Raw genomic sequence first — 15,239 nt, 5'->3', positions numbered from 1 at the left:
GTTAGTTACAGTTTGTATGTGAAGTGGATATACTGTTTGTACTAATTAAATAAATGCTTAGCAATTCAACTAAAATAAATACATTTAAATACATATTTTTGTTTCTAAGCATAGAACAAAAGCATCTTAACGTCTTGTAGTAAAACCCACAAATTTAAAGACATAATCTAAAGCCAAAATACAAATGTTACCCTGGACAACAAAACCAGTCACAAGGGTCATTTTTTAAATTGTGATTTTTTTATATAATCTGAAAGCTGAATAAATAAGCTTACCATTGATGTATGGTTTGTTAGGATTGGACGATATTTAGAAAACCTGAAATCTGAGTTTGCCAAAAATCTAAATACTGAGAAAATCACCTTTAAAGTTGTCCAAATGAAGTCCTTTGCAACACATATTACTAATTATAAATAAATTTTTTATATATTTATGGTAGGACATTTACAAAATATCTTCATGTAAAATTATCTTTACTTAAAGGGCACCTATTTCATTGCTAAAAACAACATTACTTTGTGTATTTGGTATAATACAATGTATTCACAGAGTTTTTGATTAAAAAACACATTATTTTCCACATACCGTACATTTTTGTAGCACCAGATTTCACTCTCTTTCTGAAACGCACGGATTTGAAAAGCTCTGTGTCCCTGATTGGCCAGCTAATATGTACGTTATGATTGGTCTGAATACCTCTGATGTCAGCCGGAAATGTGACGCTCCTTACCATGTTTGAAAGATTCGCTCACAATGCAATGCTGACAGGAGTTAACTTACAGGCTGTGAATTATGATAATGTCGGTCTTGTCTACATCACCAATCCCAGGATGTAAACTGTTGCCTAAAATCCGTGTGTTTGTTATAGTCAAAAAAAGAGAGATTTACAATGTATACGATAACTCGCGTCATTGTTTACTTTAAGGGTTTGTACCTTTTGCATATCGTTAACATGTACTAATACACACTAACACACCAAAGGAAATTTAAAATCGTGAATCGGACCACTGGTGCTTTTTAATATCCTAATGTTTGTAGGCATTAAAAATCGATCGTTTTGACCCATACAATGTATTTTTGGCTATTGCTACAAATATACCTATGCTACTTATGACTTTGTGGTCCAGGTTCACAAATGTATATGGAGAGCAGTCACAAAACAATGACACCTATTTAAAATAATCTCTGTTTCCAGGCTAAATTTACCAGATTTCAAACATGCAATATATTTCATTATTTCCCAACCAAGCAATTTCATAACTAAATGACTACAAGCACTTTTTATGCATCTTTGAAATTAAAAAAGTCAGCAAATCTACAGCTCAAACACTTGAAGAGGTATAAAACTGAAATTCTGCGGTAGGCTGTTTATAAATAAACAACAAGCAATGTACTGCGAGTACAACAGCACAAAGAACACAGTGTATTGCGTTCACAAAACAATAGTGCATCAGCAGTTATACTGTATTACCGATTGTTGTCAAGGGAAAACATTTCATTGAAGCTATTCCTTAAAAGCATCACAAAATTACCATGTACTTTATAAGATAAACAGAAAAATTGCTTATGCAGTGTGCTTTGAATCTATATTTTAACAGCGGCTGAATAATCCTGAATATTATATCTCCAAGACTCTGTAAGATTCTGATTCCCTGGACTGTTTCAGACCAGCGGCAGCCATTTTTAACAACACTAAACTGATGAACCAAGAAGACGTGAACTCTGTATGACCGTTTGAAATGAGTTTATTATTACCTTAAGGGCGATCTGGTTCTTAGCCCGGGCTGCTTTATGGAGGGCAGTCATACCATCCCGAGAGCGGAAATCTAAATGAGCTCCACCATTTTTCAGTGTCATTATAACCTCCACCATATTGTCCAGGTGGGCCGCGAGAGTTAGCGGCGTCTCTGCAGACCAGAAGCACATTAAATATATAAAATAAACCAGTATATGAAAGCAACACATTTTGATTCATTAATATGACATATTCATACAATGTAAAAAAAAGTGTCAATAGGTGTCACTGGGGCGGTGCCCTTTCAAAACCTTTGGACATTAAGAGTTCATATTAGTATCTCGAAGGTAGATATTGGTACCAAATGTATACATATCTGTACCTAAATGTTACAAAAAATGAAGATATTACAACTTAATGTTGGTGCAATTTTATCAGATCCCCTACCGCCAGTTTCAGGGTCATGATAGTTGGGGTCCAACCCTCTTTCTAACAGCATGGCGACTTTGTCCACCTGGTGATGTTGGATGTACTCCATAAATTTCCTCAGGTTGACCTTAAAAGGGACATGACAGAATGAAAAACAGAGGGCAGATGAGGGTAAATATGAAACAGTGAGACCTAATGATTAAGAAGTAAGCGAAGGGCAAGAAAGACAGACAAAAACATCAGACAAGAGGGTGAAGGGTCTCAGTTCACTTCCTCTTGAGAACTCCGGGACACACATGCTGTGATACAAGGCTGGATAAAAATAGATAGGAGAGCAGCTCCCAATACAGATACATCAGAGAGAGAGAGAGAGAGAGCAGCTGAGATAGAGACCATTGGGAAGCTATGGCACAAATATGAACTGATCCAGACATGTCAGCCACTAATGCACAATGCACAACACATATGTGAGTAAGTGCCACAAATTATTACACCACCATAGGTGTTTGTTTGCATTATTAAAATTCTGGATCCCATTTAACCAACGCTACTTTTTAATAATTCATTCTTTAACACGAGCGAATGGTTCACATTAACTACAAAATGGAGATGTCATGTAACATAACATACCTAAAATATCTCAATTGTGCAATACAACTAAATAAACATGCATTTATTAGTTAACACCAAGGGAGTAGATTTGGTTAAATTACTGGGAGATTGAAATCTCAATAGTACATATGTTTTATTAATCATTGTAAAAATATTGGGAGGGGGGATTAGTGTTGCCAGTTTAGATTTTTGAGGGTGCCCCATTCCCCCAAATACCGCAACCTTGGTTTGGATAGTTTTTATATTGACCTCTTTAGTTACACTGCTACGAATGACTTTCTTAGGGGCCGTTCACATATCGCGTCTTTTGAGTGCTCAAGTTTGCTATTTCAAATGTAGGCGCGTGGTATGCACGCTTATAATTTAAGCCACGCGGTTTTTACAGGCGCACCGCAGGTCATGTAACAAGGACCAATCAGCTTCCTCACCTTTTGCGTTACTTTGAAACCTCAGCAGAAAAATGGAGGAGCAGCTCATAATTGCGGTTCCATGACAGACGCCTCAGGAGCACAACTGCCCAAGCGCTTTGGAAAGAAGGAGAAAGTGGCGTTTTTTCACACGTTTTAGGCGCGTGTGTGTGAACGGCCCCTCACTATTTCTTACAAATAAACAACATGATCTCACAAAGTTCCGCGTTATAGTCACGGAATATTTTGCTCATTTATCCGTGTCATTGTCACGGACCTCCAAATTTTTCCGTGTCCATATACCACAGATTTTCTTTTCTGTGTCAGTTTCATGTATTGGTTACTCAATTGTTTTTTCCTATTTTTAAGCCATTTTCGTGTGGGTTTGGGGTTAGATTTGGGGTTTGGGTTAGGATGTCACTTCAACTATTGGTTTATAATATTTTTTCCGGATTTTTAAACAATTGTCGCCTGATGTTGGGGTTAGAGTTGGGTTTGGATGTAATTTTATGTTACAGAAAGTAGTTCTAACCCCAAACCCACGTGAAAATGGTAAGAAAAAAGGGAAAAAAAATTGAGTAACCAATACATGAAACTGACACGGAAAAGAAAGTATGTGGTATGGACATGGAAAAATGCGGAGATCTGTGACAATGACACGGATAAATGAGCAAAATATTCTGTGACTACAACACGGAAATTCGTGAGATCAGGTTGCAAATAAAATACACCAAAAAATATACAATTTCAGTGAATTTGTGCTTAAAAAATCTGCCAATGGGTAAGACATTTTTACTTGAGGTTTTCTCGATTTAAGTGTTTAAGAAAAAAATGGTAACACTTTACAATGAGGTTTATTAGTTAACATGAACTAATAATAAACTGCACTTATACAGCATTTATTAATCTTTGTTAATGTTAATTTCAACAATTACTAATACTTTATTAAAATCTTGTTAACGTTAGTTAATGCACTGTGAACTAACATGAACAAACAATTAAAAGCTTTATTTCTATTAACTAACATGAACAAAGATTAATAAATATTGTAACAATTGTATTGCTCATGGTTTGTTCATGTTAGATAATACAATAACTAATGTTAACTAACAATGTTGAACACAAATTCACTTAAAGCTATGGTCTACGATTTCAAAGATTGTTCATTGTTAATAACCTCGTTTAGATGCTGGTTATGGTTCTACAGTAAAATCCTAACAATATGAAAAGAAAAAAGAATGAAAAAAAATCCATTCACTCTATTGGGTGTACAGCGGCAGGGAAGTTGACTAATGTAAGCTGTCCGGCCGGACAGCTTACATTGGTCGACTGCTCTCATCCAATCCCCGCTCCACTTGAAACTCCACCTTGCGCTCGCGTCTCCACCCCATCGCACCCCGTCCCCGCCTGCGACATGACCGATTTTCAACATCGTAGACTACAGCTTTAAATTTTATGTTGTTTTTTTTTTGTCTAAAACACTGGTTCCCAAACTTTTTCAGCATGCGGACCCCCTTGTTTACGGTGCATTCCTTCACGGCCCCGCAAAGAAAATTTGTGACAAAAAACTGTTCTAAAACTCAACATTTTAATAAAAAAACATTAAATTATACAAAAAAATTGTGCTTTTGGTTAGTAGCCTTATTTTGTTTAGGTTTAATTACACAGAATTCACTATAAATTAATGTATTTCATAAAACTGGGGCCCCCCTGGAACCATCTCGCGGCCCCCAGTTTGAAAACCACTGGTCTAAAAGACCTATTTTCTTAGGTCATTTTGCTCATCAAAAAATAAATTTTTAGATATTTGTACTGAAAACAAGACAAAAATGTTAAGTAAGAAAGTCATTTTTTTGCAGTGTAATTTTTTTACACAATTTCATGGCTATACGAGGTGGCTAATTCGTATTAATTTGTACGTCCACATTCATACATCGCCCTATGATGTTGGGGTGGGGTTTCTTTGTTGTTCTTGTATGATTTACTTTGTACAAATTCATACGAATAGGCCAACTCATAAAATATGCAGAGCTCAACATTAAGGACTGCCCAGTGGCCCGGGGCCAGCGTGAGAGATGTTCTGGCCAGTAAACAGTTTTGTCACTTGCCCGATCGGCCAGTGCTTCACCCTTAGTCACTAAAATATATTTGGCAAATTCTTTGCGTTGACCCCTAATATGTAAGAATTTCCATGAGATCATTCTGGTTACACGAACCAAAGTAATTTTTAGGTTAGATCAAGTAAAAAATAGCTACTTATGTAAACCACTGCATGTTTTTGTTTTGTACAGTGTAGTGAGATTGTTTAAAAATGCAAACCCCTCAAAGCGTTCCACCATGTGAAAACACTACTACAGTATGTGACACCCCAACATGCATTCATAATGCATCAAAATCTATTCGATGAATTACGAAACAAGCGCGTATGCGCAAGGGCTGTTCTTACGTCACCCTTCGCAACCCCAGGTGACTTACGAAGCTAATATAATAACTTATTAAGGGAGCGTGAAAGCTCAAAGCAATGAGAGAGAGATTTTGTAAATGCTGAGGGAAGCAGCGCAAGGACGGAAGATAAATAGGTTGAGCAATAAACGCAAAGACACAGAGCTCAGCATAGGACATACAGTGCTGGAGGAAGGTGGCAATTAAAAATGGGTTTAGAGCTTCGGGGTTGCTCTGGGGGGGTGGGGGGTTGTGCTTAGGGGGAGGGGTCACAGGACGTCCACTAGAGATGTACGAAAACATCACGACAGTCGAGGAGCTAAAACGTCAACATCTATGACCATCTCAGCCCAGAAGTTCTGCTAGAGGTCCAAAACATATGCAAATGTGCCAGTCTCTGCATTATTTATCAGGACAGCCTAAAAAAATGTTTGCGTGTTAGATATTCGTTTCTTGAGAGTGCAAAAAAGAAAGATTGTTAATGTTTCTTTTCTTGTTTCAACCATCGTGTCCCAGGACATCATCTCTCGCTCGCAATTAAGCAAACAGCTTTCATTTGATATGCATGTAAAAGAGTCGATTATCATAACGGAAGACAAGTTAACAACCAGCTGGGTGTCAAAAAATAGACACATTTTTAATAAATATGCATAGTAGGCTAATTTACATATGTCGTAGCTAAAGTACAAAATAAGTTTCATAATTCTTACCTGCGTGTGGAGTTTCTCGATCTGTTTTTCATTGACGTTCGGCTGCTGGTACACTCTGCTCTTATAACGAAACTGGAAAATAAGTCAAGATATGGATTATATTGGATGAATTTATCAATCACTGTTGTATTCCATATTGTAATATAATAATGTTTTGGCTAATACAAGATCAATACACTTTAAATAGTAAGTTAATAAGAAATAAGTACAATGCTAGTAGTACCATGGCATTGTTTGAAGCACTTTAGGGTACCATGATAACACCATTAAACATTATTATGGTAATAATACAGTTATACCATATAATGATAGCGCTGCATGGAACCACACTGTCAGTAAAAAGGTACAAAAGCTGTCACTGGGACAGTAGCCTTTAATGCTGTGTTCACACCAGCCGTGGTAGAGGCGTCAAGCGCAAGTGATTTCAATGTTATGTCAATGTGAAGACGCGTTGACGCGCGTGTGGAGGTCTTGCGGCGCGAATGAGGAGCGAATGGCGCAAATTAATAGTTGCCGCGGGAAACGCGTGAGTTGAAAAATTTGAACTTTGGCGAAAAAAACGCGGCATGTTAACCAATCAGGGCTTACTTTAGCAGTGACTTGATTACAGGAAGCAAGGGCAGAAGCCCCTCCCATGACGCGAATTTCCGCATGAATGTCTCGCTGACTATAATTTCACATGTATAAATATACAAAAACTAATGACACACAGGTGGAATGAATCAGGTGAAGATTAACAATGTCCAGATGACGACAAATAGACCAGACACAAAACATGACACGCATCACCGTGTAATTACCCCCCCTTAAAAGGTGGCTTCCAGACACCAATCAAAACAAAACAAAGTCTGGGAGGGCTACTCAGGGGGAGGGACGGAGGGTAGGGTTGGACCAAACTGGAGACAGGACGAAACCTGACATCAACAGCCCAGCCAATACTCGAACAGTCTCTGGTGCGTAGTCCATAATGGGAACCGACTTCGAAAGTTCAACCATCGCGGGAACTGCTTCAAAAAGTTCAACCATCACGGGAACCGACTACGAAAGTTCAACCGACACAGGAACCGCCTCAGAAGATTCGACCATCCTGGGAGTCGACTCAGAAGATTCGACCCATAAGGGAACCGACTCAGACGACTCATCCTTCACGGGAACCGACAAGGACTCAATTGGCCCAGGAATAAACTCCACCCGTCTCGGGGGAAACGGCCTCGTAGATCCCAGCGACCATCCCGGGGAATAAATCGGGCATGGCCGTGGCCGATCACAGAACCGCATCGAGCACGACGGGGGTCATCCCAAGAATCGACCCCGAAGATTCGACCGTCAGAGGAACCTCGACCACAGACTCGAACCTCCCAGGACCCGGCTCATGTGTTGCGACAACCACCCCGGGGAATGAATCGAGCGTAGCTGCCGCTAACTTGAGCCGAGCCTGGAGACCCGAACGTTCGCTATCCGCTGACTCCAGTAAGTATCGGGACACGGCGGACAGCGCATCCCGACGTCCATTACTACCCCTCGAAAAAAACTTGGGGGAGCTCCCCTCCGCAAACTCGCTGCGTCCTTTACTGGCCGGATCATTCTGTCATGACTGGGATGGAGGAGTGAGGAAGTGAGGACGCAAGTGCAGAGTTTGTGTGAATAAATAACATTTAATAAAAAAACCAGAAATAAAACAGGAGAATCAAAACATGGCAGGTACGTAAAACACAGGAACAGATAAATGTTAACTGGAACAGACATGGTAGAAACGACAATGATCCGGCGATGAGTGATACACAAACACGGGTATAAATACACAAAGACTAATGACACACAGGTGGACTGAATCAGGTGAAGATTAACAATGTCCAGATGACGACAAATAGATCAGACACAAAACATGACACGGATCATCGTGACAAATATGCACCATTCAGGTACAGAAATTTACTTTTTGAAAGGGTACCGCCCTTGTGACTGCATAGTGTGTGTTAGAGAGAACCTACGCAAATAACATTATATGGTAACACTTTACTTGAAGGGGTGTGTAGAAGACTGACATGACACGTGGCATGAACATAAAGGAGCTTTTATGCATGTTATGACAACTGTCAATAAGTGTCATTCGCTCAATTATGTCATTTTTAATGAAAAGATGACATTGCTTAAGATGTCTTTTTTATGTTAACTTCACATAAACCATTATATGTCAAGGCCATTATAATTGTGTCATGAATATTTTTCTTGACCTCAACTACAGCGGTACAAATTTAACCTGTCATTAGAATGTGTAGTTTTTGGGTGTGTCCTTTAACATGCAAATAAGTTAATCTCTGAACTTAATTGCAGTGCCGTGGTTGGATAGTGCAGACTAAGGGGCGGTATTATCCCCTTCTGACATCACAAGGGGAGCCAAATTTCAATTACCTGTTTTTTCATGTGCTTGCAGAGAATGGTTAACCAAAACTAAGTTACTGGGTTGATCTATTTCACATTTTCTAGGTTGATAAAAGCACGGGGGACCCAATTATATCATTTAAACATGGAAAAAGTCCCCTTTAATGACATTTTAATGACAAATTCAATTTGTATCACTGGTAAAAAGTGGTCAGAAAAATATTCATGACACAATTATAATGGCCTCATGACAGCCAAACCAATCACATGACAGTTTAATGCAATGTAAACCCATAAAGCTAGGTCGTTTCTTAAGTTAATGAATCTGCTATGTCATGTTTATGACAGATTTATGACAGGTTATGTTGTCTTGGTAATGTCAATTTGTCATGACCAGTTATGTTGTCTTGGTACTGTAATGTCAAGTTGTCATGACAAGTTATGATGTATTGGTTTATGTCAAGTTAACATAACAAAGACATCTCAAACGATGTCATCTTTGCATCAAAAATAACATACCGTAATTGAGCGAATCTCCTTCATGTTCATGACACGTGTCATGTCATCATTATAAGGTGTCATGTCAGTCTTATGCACATCTCTTTAAGTAAAGTGTTACCCATTATATTAAAGAAATATTCCATTTTCTTAAAAGAAAAATCCAGATAATTTACTCACCACCATGTCATCCAAAATGTTGATGTCTTTCTTTGATCAGTCGAGAAGAAATTATGTTTTTTGAGGAAAACATTGCAGGATTTTTCTCATTTTAATGGACTTTAATAGAGCCCAACATTTAATACTTAACTCAACACAAAATAAACGATCCCAAACGAGGCATAAGGGTCTTATCTAGCGAAACGATTGTCATTTTTGACAAGAAAAATAAAAAATATGCACTTTTAAACCACAACTTCTTGTCTAGATCCGGTCGTGATGCGCCAGCGTGACCCCACGCAAAACGTCAAGAGGTCACAGAGGACGAACGCGAAACTCCTCCCCAGTGTTTACAAATGTGTTGAAAGAGGACCGTTCCTACGTTGTTGTATGTCAACTGATACTAATTAATGTCTTTGTGTCAGTTTTTTGTTTACAATGATCCGCAAATGTGCGTTTTATATATGTAACACATGACCTCCCTACGTCACTACGCATTTACGTTAGGTTACGCTGGACCGGACCTAGACGAAAAGCTGTGGTCTAAAAGAGCATATTTTTTATTTTGCTTGTCAAAAATGACAATCGTTTCGCTAGATAAGACCCTTATGCCTCGTTTGGTATCGTTTATAGTCATTTGAAACTCCGCTGAAAAAAAACCGCCAAGTGTTGAGTCAAGCACCAAATGCTGGGCTCCATTAAAGTCCATCAAAATGAGAAAAATCCTGCAATGGTTTCCTCAAAAAACACAATTTCCCCTCGACTGAACAAAGAAAGACACCAACATTTTGGATGACATGGTGGTGAGTGAATTGTCTGGATTTTTCTTTTGAGAAAAGGGAATATTCCTTTAACATTGATGTAATCTATTGCTAAAATGAACAATAAAATAGAAATGTTTGTTTCATTGTAGTCTGATGGTGTTGATAGTGGCGCGATTACATCAGACTCTGAGGACCGAATAAAGAAGTAAAAAGATGTGTTTACAGCAGCCTGGCATCAGTCTTTCACGCAGAGAACTTAAGAAGCTTGAGTAAAAGAAAGCATATCTTACAAAAGGTCTTACAGCACTGCCCAACCCATTTTGTCATATCATGATATAGGCGCATGATAGATTTGAGAGCTACTGTGTATCAGTGAATAGCACAGCTATATAAATACATTTTTTATTTTTGGGCAAACTATTTCTTTAAAAGAACTACAGTTGTGTAAAGAAAACGATCTCTTTTTACAAGCTTGGGCGACACATTACCTCAAGGGTAGAAACACCCTTATTGGTGGGCAGTGGATAATCTCTAAGAGGTCTTTCTTCCTCCAGGAAACCACTCTCTCTCCCATCCACCGCAGGCTGAAACAGCCCATAGTTCAGCACATCCTTCAGACTCTGTGTAAGTGTACACAGGATCTGCTGCTTAGCAACCCATACTGTGGCATCAGAACTGAACCGCATGGATTTCTGAGAGAGAGAGAGAGAGAGAGAGAGAGAGAGTCTCTATCAAACTATAGCAGGTGAACAGATTAACTAGGGAAAACAATTGTGTGCTATAAATGTAGAAATTAACAAACCCAACAGAATAAATCATGAAAACAAAGGTCATTAAATGGCACAGACTAAAATGAAAATGATAACAATTTCATAAGCCAAAACATATAAATAAAAGGTTTATTTTCCCCCTGCGATCAACTTACAATGTTAGTCAAAGATTGTGACCAAAAATAGTGATAATTACGTTTTTCACATGCATTTTTAATTAAACACGGCATTATTTGCAACATTGTCTACTACAGGGTCCATTGTGGTATAAAAAATTGCCATTAAATGCTGCAATGTTTCATTGAATTTGGACTTTCACACAAAAATGAAAATGACCCAATGATTTACTCACCCTTAACCCATTGATGTATATTATTATCTTTCTTTGGAAAAATACAATCAGAGTTATTTTAGAAAATGTCCTGGATGTTCCAAGCTTTATGGTAGTAAATGGTGCTTCTGGTTTAAAGAGTACGAGACTTAGTGGCATAGTGATGAACGCGAAAGCTTAGAAAGCAAAACAAAACAGCAGCCGAAAAATAGAAATCTGAAATAGGGATTCCAAAGAAAATGTAAGAGGATTTCGATATTAGAAGAATATTGGGGTTTTTGCCTGCGATTCTGCATTCATTATTTATTTATTGTTCCAAGCTTTATAGTGGTGGTAAATGGTGCTTCTGATTTGAAGCAATCCACACAGCTTCACGGGGTTAATACAGTAAAGGCCTTCTGAAAGCAATCGATGCGATTTTGTAAGAAGAATTTCAAGATTTAAACTTTACAAACTAAAATAACCAGCTTCTGGTACCGACGTATGCTCATTAGGGGTGTCACGATGCTCCAAATCCACGATTAGATTACATTTTTGATTCTAAGGCCACGGTTCAATTCTTAATTTTTACTTTTTTTAAAGCACAAAAAAATGCTATGCCACTTTTAGACTAGACTTTTATGAAATATAATATCTGACCTTGAACCCAGAGATGCCCTGCCATGTTACGCCCCATTCAGACAGCCAGCGACCAGCAGTAGCAGAGCGACGCAATCTCCTTAATTTCAATGGAAACCTGGCAACTTCCGGCGACATGAGCGAAAGTGACCGTTGGCGACCGCATGGGCGTGTCCAGTGACGCGAGAAAGTTAAGAAAAGTTTAATGCAAATGTTGAGCGAATTTCGGGAGCGACTACCAATGAGAAGTAGTGGAGTTCACGTCATCCTTCTCTCGTCAGTTACTGGAGTAGATGGTACTCATTTGTTTATGACAACCAGATTTAAACACCCCTCATTGAAAGAGACGGGCGACACACAGGGATAACGTCGCTGGCTGTCTGAACGAGGGGTCAGTCGTGCTGCCAGTGGAAAAATATGGTACACGCACATACCTGATAAAACGAAACTTACTGTCAGATGAACATAAGGGTCTTATCTAGCGAAACGATTGTCATTTTTGCCAAGAAAAATTTAAATATGCACTTTTAAGTCACAACTTCTCGTCTTTCTCCAGTCCTGTGACGCTCCAGCGCGACCTCACGTAATACGTCATCACGTTAAGAGGTCACAGATGACGTATGTGAAACTACGCCCAAGTGTTTACAAGTGTGGAGAAAGAGGACTGTTCCGACGTTGTTGTATGTCGAATGATACTAATTAATTAACTTTGTGTAAGTTTATTGTTTAAAATGTGCGTTTCATATACGTAACGCGTGACCTTTCCATGGCATTACGCAATTACGTGAGGTCGCGCTGGCGCGTCACAGGACCGGAGATAGACGAGAAGTTGTGGTTTAAAAGTGCATATTTTTTATTTATCTTGCCAAAAATGACAATCATTTCGCTAGATAAGACCCTTATGCCTAGTTTGGTATCGTTTAGAGTCCTTTGAAACTGCAATTTTAAACTGCATTAAAACTGTTAAGTGTTGGGGTCCATTAAAGTCCATTAAAATGAAAAAATCCGGGAATGTTTTTCTCAAAAAACATAATTTCTTCTTGACTGAACAACATCAACACTTTGGATGACATGGTGGTGAGCACATTATCTGGATTTTTTCAAAGAAAATTGACTAATCCTTTAATGCTCATGAAAGTATGATGAGGGCGTAGTGATGAATGAATGATAAATGCGGAAGCGCAGGCAAAAACTCAATATCGTGTTGTCTAATATCGAAATCTTCTTACCCCTTACATTTTCTTTTGAATTCCCTATTTCAGATTTCTATTTTCAGACTGCTGTTTTGTTTTGCTCTCTGCACTTTCACATATAAAGCTTGGAACATCCAGGGCATTTTCAAATATAACTCTGATTGTGTTTGTCTGAAAAAAGATCATCTTTAACATTGAGTATGGCTTGAGGGTCATTTTAATTTTTGAGGGAACTACCCCTTTAAAGGTGCAGTGTGTAAATTTTAGCGCCATCTAGTGGTGAATTGCAACCAATGGCTCAGTCCACTGCTTACCCCTTCTTTTTTTAATCACATAGAGAAGCTACGGTAGCCACCACCGGACAAACATGTCATCAAAGACAACTTAGTAAAAAATAATTGTCCATTAAGGGTTTCTGTAGAAACATGGCGGCACAAAATGGCGACTTTCATGTAAGGGGACTCTCGTGTATGTAGATAAAAACGTCTCATTCTAAGGTAATAAACACATAATGGTTCATTATGAAAGGTCATTATACAACCCTGATAATATAGTTTTGTATATTATTTTGCATTTCGGTCAAAAGATCCTTCTAAAAATTACACACTGCACCTTTAAGGCTACACTCTTAAACATAAAGGGGTGGTTTCCCGGACAGGGATTAGCTTAAGCCAGGACTAGGCCTTAGTTTAATTTGGAAATATAATTATATTTAACAAACATGCCTTGCTAAAAACATTACTTGTGTGCATTTTGAGGCAAAACAAAGGGCACTGATGTATTTTAAGATATGTCAGTGCAATATGTTTTCAGTTTGGACAGCTCTTACATTTATTTTAGTCTAGTACTAGTCTAATCCCTGTCCGGGAAACCGCTCCATAGTTTCCCGGACAGGGTTTAGATTAATCCAGGACTAAACCTTATTTATATTAGGTCATTTAAGAATTTTTTCAAACATAACTTACCAAAAACACTACAGATATGCATCTTAAGAAAAAACAATGTCACCAATATAATTTAAATTAAAGGTTTTATAAATTAAAGCAGCTCAAACATGCATTTTAGTCTGGGATTAGGATAAACCCTGCCTGGGAAACCACCCCAAAGGTTCCTAAACATCCACAGACCCTTTCTGTCACAAAATCTTCTTTGTAGTTGAAAAAACTTCTTCAGACTATAAAAAGGTAAGAAAGAAATTGCTATTTTATGAACCTTTGACTGAAAGTTTTTTTTTTTTTGGGAACCAAAATTGGTTTTTAAGACAATTTAAAGGGATGTTTCAACCAAAAAGAAAAATTCTGTCATCATTTAGTAACCCTCAAGTTCTGATGAACACAAAGAAAAAATATTTTGAGCAATGTGTGCAACCAAACATTTTTTGAGCACCATTGAATTCCATAGTATTATTTTTCCCTATGGAAGTCAATTGTGCTTCTGCTTGATTACAGATATCTTCCTTTGTGTTCAGTAAAACAAAGAAATGTATAAAGGTTCGTAGCAACTTGAAAATAAACTATGACAGAAATACAATTTTTGGGCAATCTATCGCTAAAGGAATAGCAGTTTATGTTGCACTACCCCATTTTGACAAAAAAGAAAAATAAATTGAATAAACTTGGAATAAGTCTATTTTAAGAAAAAGACTCCCCATCACATTGATGATAAAACGTCTGTGAACTTGTCTGTGAAGCATGACAATATCATTTTATGCTTAAAATAGGTCAAACGCAGTTGGTGCTCTGGCCCAATTACATAAGTTTCATTTTTATAATCCACCAAAACCCAAACAGCTTTTAAGAAAAGCTGCAAAAGGAAGCAATTTACTATAATAACATAATTTAGAGAAATCCACATGACCCAGCCTGGGGCTAAACTAAACAGCACTGCTTGTGTATACGTGTACAGTATGTGTGTATATGTGTGTAAACGTACAGACTGCTGCAGGTCAGGGATGACCACACAGATCAGTAGTGTGTCTCTCAGGCTGTTGTCTAGTCGGCCGCTGGTAGGTCGATCCAGCCTGGGAGGTTCATCTCTGGAGCTGTCTGATTCTGAACTGGCCGAGTCAGAGAAACTCTGAGCCATTTCCTCCTCGCTGGACATGGGGCTTCGTGGCATGATCAACACTGTAAAGAAACACTGAACATCACTTGAAATGAAATAACATATATAATGCAAAGACAAGTCAA

At 38.2% G+C, this 15,239-nt stretch overlaps 1 protein-coding gene across 1 annotated transcript in view; it reads right to left on the bottom strand.

Annotated features, from left to right (window-relative positions):
- Positions 1-15,239, bottom strand: part of shank2b (SH3 and multiple ankyrin repeat domains 2b) — a 151,285-nt gene that overhangs the window by 109,757 nt on the left and 26,289 nt on the right. Inside the window, exons 2-6 of the mRNA XM_055191696.2 lie at positions 14,983-15,176; positions 10,627-10,830; positions 6,336-6,407; positions 2,183-2,291; positions 1,756-1,907 (exon numbers count right to left, since the gene is read on the bottom strand). Of these exons, the coding sequence (XP_055047671.2) occupies positions 1,756-1,907; positions 2,183-2,291; positions 6,336-6,407; positions 10,627-10,830; positions 14,983-15,168 (723 nt within the window). The 5' untranslated portion in view covers positions 15,169-15,176. The remainder of the gene's footprint in view (positions 1-1,755; positions 1,908-2,182; positions 2,292-6,335; positions 6,408-10,626; positions 10,831-14,982; positions 15,177-15,239) is intronic.

This window comes from Misgurnus anguillicaudatus, chromosome 6 (genome assembly GCF_027580225.2).
Source record: "Misgurnus anguillicaudatus chromosome 6, ASM2758022v2, whole genome shotgun sequence".
Classification (NCBI taxonomy): domain Eukaryota; kingdom Metazoa; phylum Chordata; class Actinopteri; order Cypriniformes; family Cobitidae; genus Misgurnus; species Misgurnus anguillicaudatus.
Note: the sequence above shows the minus strand (reverse complement) of the source record. Positions and strands in the feature narration are given on the sequence as shown.